The sequence below is a fragment of the Manis javanica genome, chromosome 15 (assembly GCF_040802235.1).
Source record: "Manis javanica isolate MJ-LG chromosome 15, MJ_LKY, whole genome shotgun sequence".
Classification (NCBI taxonomy): domain Eukaryota; kingdom Metazoa; phylum Chordata; class Mammalia; order Pholidota; family Manidae; genus Manis; species Manis javanica.
The window spans coordinates 12,122,121-12,143,872 of NC_133170.1; the positions used below are offsets into that span (position 1 = coordinate 12,122,121).

Below are 21,752 nucleotides of genomic sequence, written 5' to 3' on the forward strand. Positions count from 1 at the left end.
GATAGTAACGGACTTCTGTAGGAAGCCTGTGTGTTTGTATCATCTCAGAGCTGGTAAGTATAGAGATACCTGTTTGGTTCCTATCCTGACAGTCAGTCTTAATAAATTTCAGGCTTACATAGGAGGACTATTCAGAAGCTCCAGTAGTCCAACAGTGTAGCTTTATAGCACAAATAAAGCCTATATTCTCTTGGCAGGCAGCACATAAAGAACACATGCCTTTATTTTGGATTGGTGTTTTTGTGTGTTACTGAGCACCAAGCCAGGATCACTTTGGACTATCAGAAACATCCATGGGTATTTAGAAGTCCAGAATTCAAGTAAAATTGTAGGACAGAACACATCTGTCCAAAATCCAAACTATTTCATTTACAATAACTGGAAAACATATGCCATAGGATTTAATATGACTGAAAATCAATTTCATTTTTTATATGTATACTCGGAGTTCCCTTGATGGAGGAATTTATTAATGGGGAGAAAACACCATCATCTCTCATTTACACCTGTGATCTTGTGGTCACAGCTCAGTAAAGGGCTATGGCAGTTAGGTTTCTGCACTTTCTTTGGTGTTCATAATTTTCATTTTTGTTTCCCCCTATTCTAACTCTGACATCTATGCCACAAGGAGTTTAGGGGCTGAACCCATGACACCAAGAACTCAGTGTTCTGAGATCCCATTCATTGTCAATAAAGGGAAGAGGTGTCATTTTCCAATTTTGTCCTTTATTTGTACAGTACTTTTTATCATACTTCCGTCTTCCTGGAATAACAAAAATCCTTTATTCTGACATTTTTTATTCTAGAGCCTTCTCATTTCCCAGTTTCTCTCTGTTTTGCATATTCTCTAGGTGCTGATTATTATTTCTAGATATGCATTTTCCCTTATAGAACATCTTCCATCTTTCAAAATCTAATTGTAAGTAATGGTAAAATTTCAAAAATTTATGTGATAAACCTGAGCTACTGAAGGATTAGGTGATACCCAATAATAACTGTCATTTTTAGGCAAATGTGAACAGGGCTTGGCCATTTGCTCTTGGTGGATACTGTCTGAGAGCTTATAAAATGGATTTAACCATTCACTGGAAGTAAGTGGTTCATAAGTTATTATTTTACATCCTTTATTTCTTTACCTGCATCTTGTACGTTGAGGCACATCTGCATCTGGATGTTCCACATGCAAATTTAAAGATCTCACACAATAAACCCACCATTTGAATCCTAAGGAAGATTATATAGAATCTATTATTTGCAGTTCTGGGGTGAGAAATTAGGGCTAATTCTCCAGTTTAGACAGATTTAGTTAGGTGGGTTTATTATTTTTTTAGATATACTGATTCTATTTTAGCAATCATCTCTGTTTGCTAGCCATTCTGTTTCTGTCAATACTGTAATCATTTAAGCCTCCTAAATAAGAACTTTTATCTTTGACCCTTTATACTTTATTTTCAAACTATTTAATCCTATCATTACTTGCTTCAAATTGTTTCTAAGATTTCATGGTTCTTTTCAGTTCTCACAGCTACAATTGAATAGGGAGTTTTCTTTTTCATCATCATGTATGTAGCATGTGGAGATCTTTACTTTCTCTACTCAGTTCATTCTCCATAGCACAGTTAGACTAATCTTCTTAACAACCTACCTAATAAGGAGAATCACCTAGTGCAGAATCTAGACTAGTTCTCCATTGCCTGTCAGGTCAAATGTAAACAATTTTATTTGATTTTCTTGACCCCTCATAAAATGACCCTCCTGGGATAGACATTCTTATTTATCATTCTCCATTTCATTGGGGTAAGCTACTACCCTCTTCTGTGTGTGTGTGTGTGTGTGTGTGTGTGTGTGTGTGTGTGTGTGTGTGTGCGCGCGCGCGCATGCGCACTATTAAATTGTCTTGATGGTAACTCTGGGAATGCTCTATTTTTCTTTACACTGTTTTTTTCTAGGCTTAGACCAAAATAGTATCTATACATAAATACTTAACTAAATTAGCTCCATATGTATTTATTAAACATGAATAATACAGTCCAGGGTACATGGTGAGCAATGAGACATGTTCCCACCTTCATGGTGTAGAAAGAAAGTTAAGTGACCCCCAAACAGTGTGCTGATGCTATGATGAGGAAGTTCCCACCTTCCTTTGATTCCCAATGTTTTCTTTTCCAATGTTTTCTTTTCTTTACACTTCTGTGTGTATAAATTATTATTATACAATTTATTAATTATTATAGTTGCTATGATTACTAATTGTTGCTTGTGTATTTAAATGCCTGTCAAATTTATTTATGAAAAAAGAATTCTTGAAGTATGCTCGATCATACAATATTATGTTGGTGTCAAGTGCACAACATAGTGACTCAACAGTTAGATACGTTACAGAATGCTCACCACAATAAGTGTAGATAACATCTGTTGCCATACAAAATTATTATGATATTACTGACTGTGTGCCTTATGCTTTACTTTTCATCCCTGCGACTTACTTACTTTACAACTGTAAGTTTGTGCCTCTTAATCCCTTTCACCTTTTTTGCCCATCCTCCTACCATCCTCCCTAGCAGAGACCAGTTTATTCTCTGTACTTATGTGTCTGTTTCTGGGGTTTTTTTGTTTGTTCATTTGTTTTATAGAGTCTTCATGTGAATGAAATCACATGGTATTTGTCTTTCTCTGACTTATTTCACTTAGCATAATACCTTCTAGGTTCATCCTTGTTGTTGCAAATGGCAAGATTATTTTATTGTGGATGAGTAATATTCCACTGTGTGCATGTGTGTGTGTGTGTGTATGTATATATATGTGTATATATATACCACATCTTCTTTATCTGTTCATCTATCAATGTACACTTGGTTTGCTTTCATACTATATTGTAAATAATGCACTAAATGTAGGGGTGCATGTATCTTTTCAAATTAATGTTTTTGCTTTTCTTGGGTAAATACACAGAAGTGGAATTGCTAGATCATATGGTATTTCTATTTTTAAATTTTTGAGGAACCTCCGTGCTGTTTTCCATAGTTACTATCCAAAATATGTAAAGAACTCATACAACTCAATGCCAAAGAAAAATCAGTCTGATTAAAAAATGGACAGAGGATCTGAACAGATGTTTCTCCAAAGAAGACATGCAGATGGCCAACAGATACATGAAAAGATGCTCCACATCACTAATCATCAGGGAAATGCAAATCAAACCACAATGAGATATCACCTCACACCAGTCAGAGTGGCTAGCATCAAATGCTTATCTAATTTAATTTAAACTCTTCAGGAGAGAGACCGAGCTTTATTCTTTCATACCTTCAGCATCTCTTGTAGCACCTGAATCAGTTGAAGAAGGCAGTATAATTTTAATGATGACCAGAATGGATTTTAAGTTACTTAATATTGGGTTCAGTTCCCCAATTTACCATTTCCTATTATTACTTTGGATAAATTACTCTTAGGAGCTTAATTTTCTCATCTGTTACATAGGAATAACAATCTTCATGGAATTTCTTGGAGAATTAATAGAGATAATGTCCATAAAACTTTTATAACAGTTCTTGAAGAACTGCAAGAGTGGTAGCTTTATTTTTACTGAAATATTACTGGATTTAAATAGATTCTGTATATTTGGTTAGGAAAATGTCTAGTAGTTTAAAAATATTCAATAGTCTTCAAACTTTAAGAATAAAATAATAAAGTTGATATATAGCATTACTAAAATAAACTGCATGGAAATAATCTTTGCAGAGAACCTATGTTTTACCTAAAGAATGCCAGTGTCTCAGAGACCGTGTGTGCTACAAGATGGTCCTTATATTGCCTGCTTAGAGCAGGCTGAGGAGTTTCTGCTCTATGCTGTGAATAATTAGTTAGCTACTTGGGGAATTTTATGAGTGTGTGAACTGCTTGATGCCTTATCATTACTTTTGGAATGAGAATTGAAGCTTGTCCTTCTTAAATCTCATTTTTAACTGCTTAATGTCAATTCATGCTAATGGTCCCTTTCAAAGAAAAATGTGTTACTTTTGCTATAAACATAGTGCTCTATTGAAAGTCTTAATTAGTATAAAAAATAAGCCTTTAGCTTCTTTTTTTTTTTAGTAGGAAGATGGGATTAGTCTAATGACATAAAAGAATCGACTGACATTGGGCAATGAAATCAGCCTTTTCTAGTAAGGACACACACTGCCAGTAAGGGACTGCATTCACGGTGGCTTTGGGGCAAAGAAGAGGGAAGCTAGCAAGAATGGAGACCTAGCACTTAATCGATCCTTCCAACTACTACCTTTGCTGTTGTTTTGTATTTCCGGTGTGCAGGAACCTAAGGGTTTGTTTGCAAGAGGATCTGTGGTGCTAACGTTTCATGAAGAAAGAAAAATCTTGATATGTTTATCTCACAAGAAGAAAGAGAAATATGAAAGAAAAGTAGAAATATGGTATAATAGATAATTGGTGTCATGTATTTATGAAAAATAATTCATTACTCTAATTTTTTTCAGGCTTTGACTTTAAAAAGTTTTATTTTGTAATGAGGAGTAATTGATCATTCTTTCTTTGATCATTTCCCTGAGTTTGTAGAGGACCATGAAACTGTGAAGTTTGAAAATTGGGTGTGCAACAGAGATAAAAGCACATTAATGTCACATAACAATTTGTGGACTACTTTTTTTCTTTAAAAAACTTTGTATTAGTTTATCTTTAAAAATGGGCCACCTTAAAAAAATTAAATTACTAAAAAATTTGATTCTGTGAATGCAGTTTGATTATAGCAGAAAAGACTATGAAACTACTTGTATATGCATTTTATTGGGGTGGGTGGAGGAGGGAGTTTGTCTCTGGCCAATATCTTCTCCACCTTCCTGGTAAACAGGCTAGCTTTTCCTCATTTGCTTTTATGTATCCTGTGTTCTGTTCATCATTATATTCTAATATGATGCCTGGAACATACATATTTTAACAAATACTCATACAGCTCTTGCCATTATCCAGTTACAATTGTTATGAGTTCTGTAATATGTAATTCAGAAATTAACTCTTGGAATCCCCTAACTCATATAACTCATTATTCATAATTCATAATCCACTAACAATCCAATGAAGTAGATAATAGTATTATCTATTTTATAGGTGAGATAACTGAAGGGTATAAAGATGAAATAACTTGCCCATGCTCACACAGCTCCTGAATTGGTGGAACCAGAATTTGAACCAAAGCTATGTGGCCTCAGATACTCTGCTCTTAGCTGCCAGGATCATTATGCTGCCTCACAAGTTAGCATTCCAAACATTTTTATTGCATATGTGAAAGAGAAAATTAAGTGAATCAATAATATATTTTATTTTTTAATAATTATTTTTACTGCTGTTAAGTTCTGGAGATCAATGATACTGTATAATAGTACATATGAATTACTTGTCACTTATTATCCCATATTACAGATAGATAAACTGAGGTTTGATAGATAATATTCCCAAGGTTATGTGTAGTTAATAAATGATAGAGCCTGGATCTGAACCCAGGCATCCTGAGTTCTGACTCCAATTTGCTTCACCACTGCTTTACATTCTTTGATGACACCATATTTTACTACATAGGGGATTCACAATCTATTTCACTTAGCCCTGAATATGTAGTCAGTTCCCAACTATAAATGATGCTAGCAAACACTTAGGTTATTAATTTTACCAAGTCTCTTCTCTGTGTAAGAAACTGCTCATTGTTCTGTGGGGTAAAATGAAGTCATTTCCCAAACAGTGTAGGAATTCTTCAAGTTTCATGTCTTCCTCCATACTCGGAGTAAAAGATATTTGGTCAAGTTTTTAACAACTACTGTAAGAACGTTTAGAGGCTCCATAGGAAAATGACAAATGAATTATTATATACAGTTAGTGGCTAGGTACAAGGAATGTGTTTTTTTATTTCTTGAAGTATTTTTATATAATCCACAATGCTAGTGTTAGAGGAAAGTATTTTGATGTGTAGTCTAATTCTTGTTTAGAAACATCTTATTGTTGACCTTTGAGCCCTCGGGGAAGAGACCATCAAATATTTTAAAGTGTATTTGCCAGATTGTTTAAACATAAGACACAGTGCACAAATCATCAGCAGGAAGGTAATGAGGCTGTCACAAAATGTTCTTTGTTTTTACAGGTTCTATTAGTTAATGTATTAGAATTCTCTAAATGCCTCTTTTACTTATTAAGTGGTTTTGAGAGCACATGAACACACCCATGTTAGTCTTGAATGCAGAATTTCTGAGATTCTTAGGAAATGTGATTTTAAAAGAGTATTTAAAAAACACCCATTAGACACATCTGCCCATGTAGCATCCACATGCAAATGAAGATATTTCCCAATATGGATTTTCCTATTTGTGCAGTCTCTTGCTGAGTCACAAAATTTGCCCTGAAATTTCTGTTTCACCCACTGGAATGAAGTAAGATGGCAAATATGATACTGATTTACAAAAACAAAGGAAACATGCTATCACTGTTTTATTATCATATTACAAATAAGATTGAACTATTTACAAATCCAAACTACACTTTTAGTACATTTCTAAAAACAATCTGTCACCACAATGCAATTTTGACATAATTCTCAGGTTCTCTGATCTATATAGTTAGTAAGAAGTCAAACGTAAACCTGTATTGGTCATTTTTTTTTTTTGAGAGGGCATCTCATATTTATTGATCAAATGGTTGTTAACAACAATAAAATTCAGTATAGGGGGGTCAACGCTCAATGCACAATCATTAATCCATCTCAAGCCTAGTTCTTGTCAGTCTCCAATCTTCTGAAGCATAACGAACAAGTTCTTACATGGTGAACGAATTCCTACATAGTGAATAAATTCTTACATGGTGAACAGTACAAGGGCAGTCATCACAGAAACTTTTGGTTTTGATCATGCAATATGACCTATAAACAATCAGGTCAAATATGAATATTCGTTTGATTTTTGTACTTGATTTATATGTTGATCCCACATTTCTCCTATTATTATTATTATTTTTATTTTTAATAAAATGCTGAAGTGGTAGGTAGATGCAAGATAAAGGTAGAAAACATAGTTTAGTGCTGTAAGAAGGCAAATGTAGATGATCAGATGATCAGGTGTGTGCCTATGGACTAAGTATTAATCCAGGCTAGACAAGGGCAGCAAGACATCCACGGATGCAGAAGATTTCTCTCAAAGCAGGGGGGGGTGAGGTTCTGAGCCTCACCTCTGTTGATCCCCAAATTCTCACCTGATGGCCCCCCTGCGACTGTGCCTGTCTTAGGTTGTTCCTCCCTTGAGGAATCTTACCCGTCTCTGGCTAACCAGTCATCTTCTGGGGCCATACAGGGAGATGTAAAGTTGGTAAGTGAGAGAGAAGCCATATTGTTTGCAAAGGTTAGCTTTTTACTTCTTTGCAGATTTATGCCCTGTGGCTTCTATGCCCAGCACTTGTCTCGAGGTATCTTTACCACCTGGAGGAATTATGATACTCGGTAAATTCGATATGAGGCACGAATTCTATTTAAGGGTTGTAATTAGGAAGGAAGAAGAAAAGCTATAGATGTAGCATATGAAGGAAACATGGGAGGATTGATTATTTCTTTGACATATCTTCTTGCAGAGTAACTTCAGCATGTATAGGTTTTAAACTACTAACTAATTTGCACACACATATTAACATAATAGGAATACGGTGACATAAACAAAGCAAATCTATAATTACCATCCATCTCCAGTGAAGCCAAGAAAACCATTTAGGCACCCTAGGCATTTGTGAAAATTTATCTATGATATGTTGGATATTGTCCACATGTATTGGTCATTTTTACCCCTGTGTGTTTGCTGACTCTTCAAGTCCCTCTCCTCCCTGGAATGTATTACCTTTCTGCTCTCCTTTCAAAGCAATTAAGTCCCATCACCTCTATGACATCTTTCTTCACCACTGTAGCTTTTAGTCATCACCCTCTTTCCTTCTCTTCTCTCCCTCTTTTTCTCTTTTTAATTCTCAGCTTTTCCTAAACCATAGTTGTCAAACTTTAGTGTGCATCAGTCTCCCCTGGTAGTCTTGTCACATCACATCCTTGGGCTTCACCTTCTGAATTTCTGATTCAGGAATTCTGGGGTGAGGCTTGAGAGAAATACATAAGGTGTTCCCAGGTGATGCCAATCTGGACCACCATCTGAGAATCATATTTATACAAATTTCCTGTCCTTTATTATTGTTTGGTGAATACATTTTAAAAAGGATGCACTTTTAAATGTTGGTTTAGTTTTTCTGGTGAATAATTAAAAATGAGCCCAAGCTAACATTTCATCTCAATGCTTGGCCAATAAAATGCATACCAAGTTAGACTTTTGCTGCATTTCCATCCTATTGTACAGCAAAGGAATCTTTAAAAGATGCTACATTTTCAGGCTTTGAAGAACCATCAAACAGCTTTCACTGTTTTTTTTTTTTTGCACTGTCCAAAATACATTTTAAAAATCTTTGAAATATGGACTACATCCTATATTTGAAATAAAATGGAGCCATTTTTATCAAATAATAACTTTTTACTTACACTTGATGAGGACTGTCACTATTTAGAATATTAGATGTGCCCCAAAGGATGTTGTCTGCATTACGGAAGTAAATGAAGCTCTGAGGTCTCAGCGGTATTCTTAACAATTAGAACTGGGCATGAAATAGAACCTTCCATAGCTCACAGAGCTAAAAAGATGCCAGTATATATTAGAATATTTTAGAATTTCTATGTATTTTTTAAATTGTGATGATAGAATGACTTAAGGATTTACAGTACTACTTTGCTGGGAATTTCAGTGATCTCACAAGATGTGGAAATACGTAAGATACGAGCATTCTTCAAAAACTGACTTTGGTTCCTTATGACTGCTTGTGAGCAATCAAGAGTCAGTCCAAGCCTGGCATCTGATGGTGACAACCTTCTAGGGAACTTAAAACTAAATGCAAATATATAGCCTGCTGGTTCTATCCCTAGATATATGTATAGATCACTCATCTAGTATCTAAAACCTCAGTCTACCCTCTGGTTGTTTAGGCACTAGGAATTCAACTAGACCTAAGAACACATTAGGCTACTCTTTTTTTAAGCAAAAGTTTGGAAAATATTTTAAATTGGATGGCTTTAACACCAGCAGTTAACACAAATATAACAGGCGTTCTTCAAAGATCTCTTTATATGTGCTGACTTTTGTTTTATAGGTCCTGGGAACTGACTGTACCCTATTCCCAGAATACTGAATTTGATCATATTAACCAAGAAAGTGATGTTATCTACTGAGCTTTCTTAAGTTTTTGGTCTTGCTTCATTGTAGCATTCATATGATTACACCGTGTTTTCAGGAAAATTCATATTCAAAAAGTGAAGTGATATGATCTGTCAAAATGGTAACATTCATGTACAAAAGTTAGCAATTTGTTCTGCCTTCCATTTCAAATTTGTATGTGAATTATCACAAGGTGACGTGCTGAGTAAGAAGAGAATGATTCCCTTAGTATGGTACTCTTTTCTTCAATGTGTTTATTATTCTTTAAAGTATAGCAAAAATATTACTGTCTTTGTAAATGCTTATCTTAGGAAGAGTAATATTTTAATTTATTGGCACATATACCTTTAGATAAGTTTATCTGAATAAAATGTCAATAAATTTATAATTTGAGGCTCTTTTGCATATAACTTGTTTTAAAATCATTTAACTGTAGATACTGACGAGTTTATAATACTGATCTGAGAAGATATATGCTTAGGTAAGAGCTTCCTAACCTGGAGGCCATGATTTTGAGTTCCTAAGGGATTTCATGGAGGAAGTTCATATTTAGAACTGTTAAAGTAGGAAATGAACTCTCTAAAGCTGTATGTGAAATTATGTGCATTTGCACGAGTGTGTGTCTGCCTGTATGCATGTGTTATGGAGAACATCTAGAGAGATCATCAAAGGATCTATAATCCAAAAGGGGGTAAGCTTTACCGATTTAGGTACCATGCAGACTTTTTATGAAAAATTATTGTAACCAAGAAAACTTTAAAAATCATTGAGTTTTTTATACAGTAATCACGAATGTTTTTCTATTATTAAATTAAGTTTGGCAGAGGAGGTTGAAAGTAATCTAATTTAGTTTCAGGATAAACATTTGTGATATGCATTTCTCTCCAATTTTTAAAGAATTTAAGGAATAACCACATCACTGTAAAACTTGAGATATAAATGACATAACATTATTGTTAGCTTCAGGTGTACGACGTAAGAATTTGGTATTTGTGTTGCAAGGTGATCACAGTAAGGATAGTTAACATCCATCATCACACAAAGCTACAAAACTTTTTCTCTTGTGATGAGAACTTTTAAGATGTGCTCTTTTAGCAGCTTTCAAATATACAATACAATTTTATTAGCAATGGTCACCATGCTGTAAATTACGTACCGAGGACTTATTTACTTTATAATTGGACATGTTTTGACCATCTTCACCCAAATAATAGAAATTTTAAGATATTTTTCAGAGTTTTGTTATGCCTTGTCCTAGTGACATTTACAAGAACATCTCATTACTAGAAGAACATGACCACGTCAAGTATTGTTCAGCACTAAAGCACTTTCTTTATGTATCTGCAGTTCATTTTATTGCTGTCTCTATGCAATATCAACATTAATGAATTTGCATCAATAAGAATCTAGTTAAAGATAGCCCAAATCCTCTGAATTGTTTTTTTTCTAAGTTCAAAACTTTATTGTACTAGAAAGGGTGCTAGAAATGCCCACACATTTTATAAAGATAGATTTAAAAAAATAAAAACTACTGAGCACCATTACTTTGATTACCCACTTAGACATCAAATTTATGTGTCTGATTTAAATAATTATATAAACCTTGAGATTTGTTTTTTAAATATAAATAACCCAGTGGACAGTTCGATGAAGAGAGCTTTATAATTCTATAATATAGTTGGATTAATTAATTTCAATGCATTTATATCATTTCTCTAGGAGTTGAACATCCCAGTTGAACTGGGATGAAAACTTCTCATTTTCATAATTATTAAGAAGACAGTGTTCACCCTTAACACTGATAGATACCAACATAGTTATAGTTTTTTTTAGTTTTTTTTTATGAGAGAGGTAATATTGGCACTGTGGTTGAGAAACAGGGGGCTCTAAGTTGGAGCTGATTACCAACTCTACCTTTTATTAGTTTTATGATCTCAGGCATTTACTTAAGTCTGTGTGCCCGAGTTTCTCCAGCTATGAAGTGTGAATCATATTTAGGCTTGTCATGAGAATTAACTGAATTCATGTATGTAAAACACTTCAAACGGTGCCTGTCATAAAGTAAATATTCAATAGTATCAGCTGTTATTCTTAGCATTTGGAGTCTGATAGATTGACTTATTAAATATAATGTTTTTACTATCCTGTATGAATTTAATTTCAGTTTATAGGACAGGAAAGTAAGCATGGTAATGTGTTCTTGAGGCTAGAAGTCAAGGATGAAATGCCATTTGGACAGTAACAGGAACATATGTACCTGGCTACTCAGCCACATATACACAGATTACATATAATCTCTTTTTTTCAAATGAGTTAATTCTCCTTAATCACCATATTATCTAAACTAATATTTGAATATTATGGTTAAAATGATACTTATCTCATAGCAAAATGCGGTCTTTAGGATTAACTAAGAAGAATGCATTTTTTTAATTTTGTTATCATTAATCTACAATTACATGAAGAACATTATGTTTACTAGGGTCCCCCCTTCACCAAGTCCCCCACACACACCCCATTACAGTCACTGTCCATCAGCGTAGTAAGATGTTGTAGAATCACTACTTGTCTTCTCTGTGTTGCACAGCCCTCCCTTTTCCCCCCACCCCCCACATTATACATGCTAATCATAATACCCCCTTTAGAAGAATGCATTTTTAAAAAGATACTTCAATGAGATAGATACACATATCATCTTAGGCAGATCCCTTCTTTTGTCTCATGGTCGCAAAGGTGACACAGGGGGTGACATTAAGTAAAGCTTGTTCAAGAATAACAGGAAGATTATCAACCTCATCTTCAAAGTTTGGAACCGTCTTTTAATCATTAGACCTTAGAAGTCATACATCACAGTTCTGAGAGCTCTACTGGAAAATACCAGAGCTTGTCCTTAGAGCTCACAACACTTGATCACATATATATTGCTGGGCTGGACCACTACCGTATTTATTAGTGGACTCCCTGGATGTTCACCTGCCAGCAATGTGAAGAGAAACATGCAGCCATTACCTTAGGTGAATGTAATCCCAGGGAAAAAAACTGAAAATGACAGGACTTGACTGAAGACTGTGTCTAACTCCTTAACAAGCTATTCACCATGCAAATGAACAGTGGAGTCCCACTCTGAAACATCTGCTAACTACATGAATCTGTTAAAGGGATCAACAGTGCTAGAGGCTGAAATGTAATCAGACAGGTGAAATAGCAACAAGATAAATATCTGTGTGTGAAATAGCAGTGATGCTTAATTATTTTAATTAATTTGTATTCCATTGTGATAACTGAGTATAGAATACTTGTGAATAATATTAAACTCTCTAAAATATGTCTTTTGCAAGGTATAAAATATTAGTGATATACAAAGTGAGCTATTGTTTGATTATACTTTATTTTGAAATATTTTCTGATATTTTAATATACTGGATTGCATACACTTTGGGTGTTATTCCTTTTATCAATGTGCTGGTGAAAGATGTGTGCAATTTTCAATTACGGCAAGTGGATTTCAGCTGCTAAATTCTTATTTGCAAAGTTTGTCATCATAAAATATGAAAATGGAGCATAAAATAGAAACATCCAAAGTGAAGCTAAAATTGGGGTACTTCTGCTTTTGACCCTAGAAATAAATGAGAAGAAAGATCTGTGGAAAATGAATACAGAAGTTTTGCTCTATTCTGGTTTGCACAGGAAATTGAGCAATTGGGTACTTATGGGTCATTCATAAAAACATTTCTTAGTTTACCGAATGAATTTGTGATTGCTCTTTTTAGGGTGTGTGCGTGTGTTTATGTGTTTGCTTGTATTTATGTCTGGTTTTAAATAATTCCAGAACTGTACTTTCACTTAGCCTGCAGGGACTTGTAATTACTGCATTGTGCATTTTGATTTCTAAACCCACATACATTATAAGCTAAAGTTCATCTGATAGTATTGCATATAGAATATTCAGTCAAGACATAGCAATTATAGGCATATTCTGTAAATGTTTGTAAGAAATGGAAACCCTTTGAGGTTTAGAATAATTTTGAAGATTCTGTTAGCACACATTTTTTGAATTTTGCCTTCCCCAAATTTCCTCAATCCCACCCAACTGATGTTTGTACATAGCTGATGTTCTGTACTCACTAATATCCAGAAACAAACAAAAAATCATATCAAAGGATTAAGATTGTATTAACTCAATTTTAATCTATTTTTAAAAATTAAAATGACAATTTTATAAAATATTTTTAGTATCTTTTTATGCTAGTCAAAAATATTAGCATTAACCTTAAAAACATTAGATATCATGTGATTCATCCCTTCTTTGAGGTAACAGATCCTGTTAACATATCTTAGAGAAGAAATGTACAAATATGGCCATACTCTATGAGCATGAATATTAAATATGCGCACTCTCAAATATATTTTAATGGAAACTTTTTAAACTATTGTATTAAGAAATACACTTATGGGAAGACTGTTTCCTCAAAGATGTTAGGACATAGGTTTGTTTTTAAGAAGTGATCTACGTTGTGAAAAGTCAAGAGGATTATGGAAGAAATTGTACAAGGAAAACCTTTAAGTATGAAAATTAATTTTTATTTCATCTCAGGATAACTCCTCTTGAAAGTGCCTGAAAATCAATTTAATGTCTTTTATGCAGAATATACCCCAAATATTATAAAGAGTTCCAGAGTTGTGCTAGCATTTGTGGGGAAAATAATGACAAAAGGAATACCAAAAAATGTGTAAATTTTAGAATTACAGAACAAATTATTTTCATACACACAATTATGAAGAGACAAAGACTGCCAGAAACTTTATCTTATAGGGCAAATGAGGCTTAAAGTGCAAAATAGCAAAGATTATGACAGAAACAGTGCTTCAGATAACAACTGGAATTGGAAATATTTTCAGCATAAGCAGAAATGAACTTGTAATATTCCTATCTGATGTCAAGATCATCTGTGTGGGTGACGCTTTCGGAAAGGCAGGAGGGGGAGGTGAAAATTAAAAGGGGCTCAATATTTAACCAGAAGTACAGCCAAGAAGAGGCAGCTACTTAAAATGAAAATTAAATTATATATAGTGTTATTTGTTTAAACATTACAGTGTCTTAAAAAGTTTAATACAGATGACCACTACATTTAATGTCCATAGGAAAAGAGAAGACTTTTAAACAAAGCAGAAAAATGAGCCAGTCTAATCAATGCAAGTTTCACATAGGCTCTGTTGCCATTTGGACTCAGTCTAAGGGAGAGAATCTCCGTATTTGTATGTCTCCTATGAATTGATCTTTGACTCGTTCTAGCCCTAGCCTGTAAAGTTAATGTGTTCTTTTTGAAATTTCTTCATTCCTTTTGGCCTTACAGAGGGATATTTCTCTTCTGAATGTCTCGGTTGATTGAGTCACATACCAATGTGAAAAAAAAAGCTTACTGAATTTTAAACAATTATTTTCTTTGCCTCCTCTTTCAGGAAGTTGATGGCAATAAAGTTATGTCTTCATTTGCCCCACACAACTCATCTACCTCACCTCAGAAGGCAGAAGAAGGTGGGCGACAGAGCGGCGAGTCCTTGTCCAGCACAGCGCTGGGAACCCCCGAACGGCGCAAAGGCAGCTTAGCGGACGTTGTCGATACCTTGAAGCAGAGGAAAATGGAAGAGCTCATCAAAAATGAGCCTGAAGGTAAAGGCTGGAAGAGAAAGCAAAGTTGTTGCCATCTCCTGATTTTAGCATTTTGATTCTAACTTCGAGTTCTCTTTACTTGACCTATGCTCAGTTAGATTGGGCAAAATGGAAACCTCACACTGTGAATATGGATAGAATTTTTTTTAGGTTTATTTAAGTATGTCTATCCCAATGTTTTTAATCGTTCATTTCTGTTGTAATGTCGTCCTTGTTTTCACACATGGGTAAATTGCGGTTGAGCAAAACTTAAAGATTCGAGAATAGAATGTGGCAGCAGAGCCCGAAATAGTCCCCACCTACGTGCCAAGTATCTGCAATCCAGTTTGTTCATCTCCAAATTTTTCCCCAAGGCCATTTTACAATTTTGTTACATTTTATAATCTTTTTACATAAGTGCATCTTATGCTACCTTGACTGTGAGCTCTGTTTCTTGTACAGATTCCAAAATTAATAAGGTTAGGCCTACTGTATATTTAAAAAACCATAATTCCCTCTTAGTTATTCTGAAGTTTCCATTTGTCTAAATTCAAAGATGCCTTTCTTTTAAGATTTCATTTTCTAAATGTCTTTAATAGTCACTGATAGTAACCTACAGGTGATATGCACATGGACTCATCTTAAAGCAAACAAGTCAAACAACGGATGCAAATTTTATAACTTATGCATAACTGATGGTTGTCCTTTATATTACTGATGCTAACTAACTCCTACTTAGACCTATATTCATCCTAAGCATGGATGCCACATTGCACGCAAGAACATGCCTTCTTTTTAAAAGTCAGATGGAAATTTCAAACAAACAAACAAAAAAGTGACATAAAAAGATGCGCTTGACATCTTTTGAGCTCATTTCTGGTCTGTTGTTAGGACACTGGTAAATTATGAGTATATTTAGCACAAGTACATTATGAGTATATTTAACCAGTCTATTTGAGAGTCATATAGTAATTAAATATTTCTGGGTCCCTACCAGATGCATAGTTGGGACATGGATTTTAGTTATAATTTATGTAATTCACATAATCTTACAGTTGGAAAGACTTTTAGAGATAATGTAATCAGCCAAAGATTTTGGCTCTCATCTGCATGGAGATAAAAATGAGGTTTTGAGGAGGACCCAAACACATTTTTTGCAATATGCTGGAATTTTTCTTGATATTAAAAATACTATCTTCTTATTTAAGAATTGTTTTAAAAACCTAGAAAAATTAAGAAGAATATAAAAAGCACCCAAATTTGTAGCTTTCTGATGTAACATCTCAGCTTACGGTAGATTTCCTTCTTACCTTTATTTTTACATGTTCCATTCATTTTGCATGATTAACTTTATGCTTTTAAAGAAATTATGCATCTCTTATGCTGTGATTCATTATTATTAATTAAAGTCCATAGTTCATTCGGATACCTTTAGTTCTCACTAAGTGTGCTTTTTATATTCAAGGATGTCAGCAAGGATAGCACATTACATGTAGCTGTCATGTCTTCTTGGATTGACAGTTTTTCAGACTGGCCTTGTTTTTGATAACCTTGATAGATTGAGGACTACTGTTTAGGTAAATTGCAGAGGGCTCCCCTATTAGAATATGTGTGATGGTTTTCTTTTAATAAAAATGGGCTTAGGGGCTATGGAAGGAAGACCACAGAGGTTACAAATACCATTTTTGTCACGTCCTATCTAGGGCACATACTTTCTACGTGATTTATGAATATTGATACTGACCCTGATCACCTGGCTGATACTAGTACTTGTCAGGTTTCTCCACTGTAAAGTTACTTCCTGCCCCCTTTCCGTACCATAGTCTTTGGAAGGAAGGTGCTATGCACAACCCATATTTAAGGAGTAGGGAGTTATGCTCTCCCTTCTTTGATGTGGGCTCTCCATATAACTGATTTGAAATTCTTCTGCACAGGAGATTAGCCTCTTCTCCACTATTTATTAATGTATTCTATCCTTTATCTATGTTAGTTTGAACTCATGGGTATTTTAAACTTTGAGTTATCATTCAGTTCTACTTTAGTTTGTTGTTTAAATAGTTCCAGCTTTGGCCATGAGAGATTCTCCCTGTTGACTTCTATGCCCCTTTGACGTACCACTGTGATTGTGGGTAATTTCTTTGAACACTTATTAAATTTCCAGCACTGTAAGATGCTGTGGGCTCCTGTTGTATATTTCCTGCTCCAGTCTTAGAATCATCCCTGGTTTCTTTTATTGGAGAATGGTTCTAGAAAGCTAGATCCTGATACAAGGTGTACTCTTTGCCTCTCAGCCGACAAAGCAAAAAGATATGTATGAATACTAGTCAAATATATACATAAAACTAGAAATATTTCTATGTTTGACTATGTATATTTATATTAAGCTGAACATGAATTCTTGCTAATGTCTACAACAGTAATTCATGTCCACATGAATCATTCTAGCTTCATCCCTTGTGTACATTCCCACTCTGTGAGAAATCTAAATCCTATTATTTGCTGTCCATTTACTTACTGTTCAGTCCCAATGTACATCTGTAATAGTATCCAAATTATTATCTGGTACTGCCATGGGAAACATCTTTTATCAATAGAGTAGAGTGCTTACGCGCAGTTCCTTTTGCCTTTAGTTTTATACATTGTATGCATTTCCAAAATTACTTAGATGACTTACTTCTCTCAGCCTCATGCAGTGAGGTATTTTGTTGTACGTTTGTAATACAGTTAAATTCTTTCTGTATTTTTTCCTGGTATTTTTCAAATGCATAAGTGATTTTTATAAAATCTCCTTACATTAAGGATCAGTCTTTTTGTAGTACATTTCTTCGTGTTTTGACAAATGCATATTGTCGCTCATCCACCATTACACTATTCATTGTTCAGGACAGTTTTAAAACCTTAAAAAACCCTTGTGCTTCATCTGTTTATCCTTCCATCCCATAGAATCTCAGTCACTGATCTATTATCTCTCTAGTTCACCTTTTCTGGAATGTCATATAATGGAAATCATACAGGGTGTAGCTTTTCAAACTGACTTCCTTCACTTAGCAGTGTGCGTTTGAAGTTCTTTCATATCTGTTCAAGGCTTGATCATTTATTTTTAGCACTGAATAAAATACCATTGTACAGATTACCACAGAGTGTTTATCCATTCACCTATCAAATGACATCTTAGTTGTTTCCAGTGTTTGGTTATTATGAATAAAGCTTCTATAAATATTTATGTCCAGGGTTTTCTACAGTCATGTTTTCAGCTCAACTGGGACTGTGATTGCTGAAATAAATGCTAAGATTATTCTTAGCTTTGTAAGAAACTACTAAACTGTCTTCCAAAATGGCTATGGGATTTTGCTGTGAATATAAGTTCCTGTTGCTCCACATCCTCCCTAGCATTTGACGTTGTCAGTTTTTTTTTAATTTTATCCACAAAAATTGGTTTGTAGTGATATCTCAGTTATTTTAACTTGCAATTTGCTAATGATATCTCATGTAGAGCATATTTTCATATACTTATTTGCCATTTGTATATGTTCTTTGTGTCTATTTAAATCTGCCCAATTATTATTTTTTTATTATTTAGTTTTAAGAGTTATTTGCTATACTTGCTTATTAGCTCCAGGAGTTTCTGTTGATTATTTAGGATTTTCTGCATAGACGGTCATGTCATTTGCAAATGAAAACAGTTTTATTTCTTCCTTTCCAAGATCTAATTATTTTATTTCCTTTTCTTGTCTTATTAGCTGACTTAACAGTATAATGTTGAATAAGAGTGGAAAGAAGAAACATCCTTGCCTTGTTTTTTTATCATAAGGGGAAAGCATCTAGGTCTTATCATTAAATATATTAGCTGTAGTTTTACTGGAGATATTCTTTACCCTTCTATTGTTAATTTGCTGAGAGTTCTTGTCATGAATGGTTATTAGAATTTGTCGAGTGTATTTTCTGTACCTATTGATATGCCGTGTTTTTTTCTCCTCTAGCCTATTCATGTGATGTTCTTTTTGAATGTTGAACCATCTACGCAAGCTTGGATTCCACTTTGTTCTGATTTATGGGTTTTTAACTCTATTGTTGGATTGGATTTTTCCATCTGAAAAATGAGTATTTCATTGAGGATTTTTGCATCTATGTTCATGAGAGATATTGCTCAGTAGGTTTTCTTATATGTAGTATAATATTGTCTTCATAGACTGAGTTGGGAAGTGTTTCTCTCACATTTAATGGATTTTTGTTTGAGATGTGTTCGTGGTTCAAGACTAAGGTCTAGAAGAACCATCACTGTGGTGATATGTATTGGATTACAAAGTAGTTTCTTTTTTTTTTTTTGAAAGGGGTTATCTTTAGATGATGTCCTCCATGGAAATTTGGTATATGACCTTGGTATTCTCCCAATGTATCATGTGAAGCCAACATTATGTGAATGCAACTCTTCAGAAGTGTATTATATACTAAAGCCAAATGAATAATCCCTAACAGAAAAAAGGGCAGGAGAGTGACCCCAATTTGCTTAGCAGGTGACATTTAGAAGTTTTGGAAACTAGGGTAAAAATGTAGTATCTGGTAACAGCTACACAGGTAAAAGTGCAGAGATAGAGCATCTGTACAAGGAATAATTGACATGCAGAAGCATTGCTGTTATATGTAGACATTAGACTGTTTTTGTTATTGTGTTTCCCACAACCTTTTCTTTGCATTTTTCCCCAGCTCGATTGACTTGCTAATGAATGATATAAAGAAAACAGAGACAGTCTTTACAGAAGACAGTAATATAAATTGAACATGGCAAGCATTTAAAAGCCTGAGCTCCAGAAAGATAACTTCTGTATGAATACAGAACCTCTAAAATGCATGTGTGTTTATGTATACAAGACTCCTAGACATGTGCTTTGAGTACTCATAAGTGTAAATAGATTCACTCTTATTGATAAAGAAAATTGCCATGGCAAGAATGTTCCTTTAATAACTACAACAATTGAGAGATATATCCAGGTGCGATTTATATATTGGAATAAAGTGATGATCTTAATCACCAAGAAAAATATATAATACCAAAGCAGGCAATTGTATCCTAGAAAAGCAATAGAATGTGGAAGGAAATTTCTATGTTTTTTTTTTTAAACTGCAAAGAGAGAAAAATGGAGAAATGTATCTAGGGAGATGTGTAAAGGTCTCAACAGCAAGTGGAAAGTTACGTTGGCTTTAAAGACTCCATTACTCAGAGGTATGGATGGACGTGAGAATGGACACCAGCAGCTGACATCATCTGAGCACCAGGATGATGCAACTGCACAGATAAACAAGTGAGCTGTAGCCCTGTGATGCACTGTAGCATCAAAAGAATAAAATGGGAATAAATTTAAGAAACGGACTGTTAAACTTATACACAAAAAAGCTACAAAGCATTGTTATGGCTTTGTGAGGAGAGCAGCGATACAGGGATTAGGGGAACAGAGATAGTAGGATAAATGGAACTAAATGCTAAGCTCACAAATACATGCCACAGAAAAATCTCTTCTTCCCCCAAGCTATTTTTTTCTATTGTTTTTCAAAGGCCATTAAAATGAACAGCAGGTTGTGATGAAAATTTCATTAAGCCCCAGCTTAATCATTATGAGGGTGCCATATTCATGCCTTTGCTTCCTCTCATGGAGGGGGGAAAACAGATTTCAGTAGAAAGTCCGTGTTGTTTTTGACCTTATCCCTGCCAACAGCAAACTAACAGAAATTCAAAAGTTAGAAGAGAATGTGGTGTCCATGCGAAAGGAGGCCACTGAGGTGAAGTGGTTAGAAAAAAAATTAGGTTTGCATATGGGTAAAAGAAAAAAATGACTCTCTTTTATTGCAGCTAACTTGTTTTCTCAAGCAATTAATTAAATATTTAAAAATGATAAGTAGGAGAAAAATATAGGGATGCATTTTTGTTTGTATCTTCTCCATCCGAATTTTTGTCTGCATGACTCAAAAAGATCCGGTGCTAAAGATTCTTATTTGTCTGGTTTCATGTAATTCATCTAAAACCAGACTTCACAGTAAATTCACAGTTCAGAATATCTGGTTTATGTAATACAGATACATTATATTTGTTAGTAACTAAGCTTTATCTATTAATCTTTAGCTATTAGACTTAGCAATTAAGAATAACAATGAAGTTTTATATCATAATATGACACAAATTCCTGTATGAAGACATCGATTAACTAATAATATATGGGGGGAGACAGCATATATTAAGTGCGTATCATGTGTTAACTATAGTTTCATTTCATTTATATGAAACACTTCGTTTAATCTTTACATAAACCTTATAACCCTGACACTGGGCTGCTGTGTATCAAGGTTGCAATTTCAGAAAGTGCCATTCACATGAACTAACAAATATTCTGATTCTTATTATCTCTATTTTCAGATGAGGAAACTATGATTAAATGTCACAGAATGACTAAGTGTCAGTATTCAAACTGAAGTCATCCATAAACTAGAATCCAGGCCTTTAACCACTAGTTACCCTGTTTCTTCCAATTAGGAATTTTGCCAGTACCAGTTTAATGTTACTCTTCAGCAGAGATGTGCCTACATTCCTTTGAAATAGTGAATAATAAGGTAGTACTCAATACTTTTCTACTAAAGTAAGTTCCTGATGCCTCTTTCAGTGGTGATCAAATTTCCAGAAAGTTTTTAATTGAAAATCAACTCAGTTTAACCAGTTTAAATTTAAAGGGCTCAAAAAAAAAATGCCTTGGAGGGCATCGTAATAAAAATTTGCTTTAGAAAAATATCTGGGAGCAAAACAGTTGTAGAATAATAGAAATTCAGAACTG

The 21,752-nt window shown here is 34.2% G+C and overlaps 1 protein-coding gene across 19 annotated transcripts in view; it reads left to right on the plus strand.

Annotated features, from left to right (window-relative positions):
• Positions 1-21,752, plus strand: part of SOX5 (SRY-box transcription factor 5) — a 938,132-nt gene that overhangs the window by 635,762 nt on the left and 280,618 nt on the right. For all 19 annotated transcript variants that reach the window (XM_073222260.1, XM_073222259.1, XM_073222256.1 and 16 more), the window contains one exon: positions 14,745-14,955. In XM_073222260.1, coding sequence (XP_073078361.1) covers positions 14,745-14,955 — 211 coding nt within the window. The remainder of the gene's footprint in view (positions 1-14,744; positions 14,956-21,752) is intronic.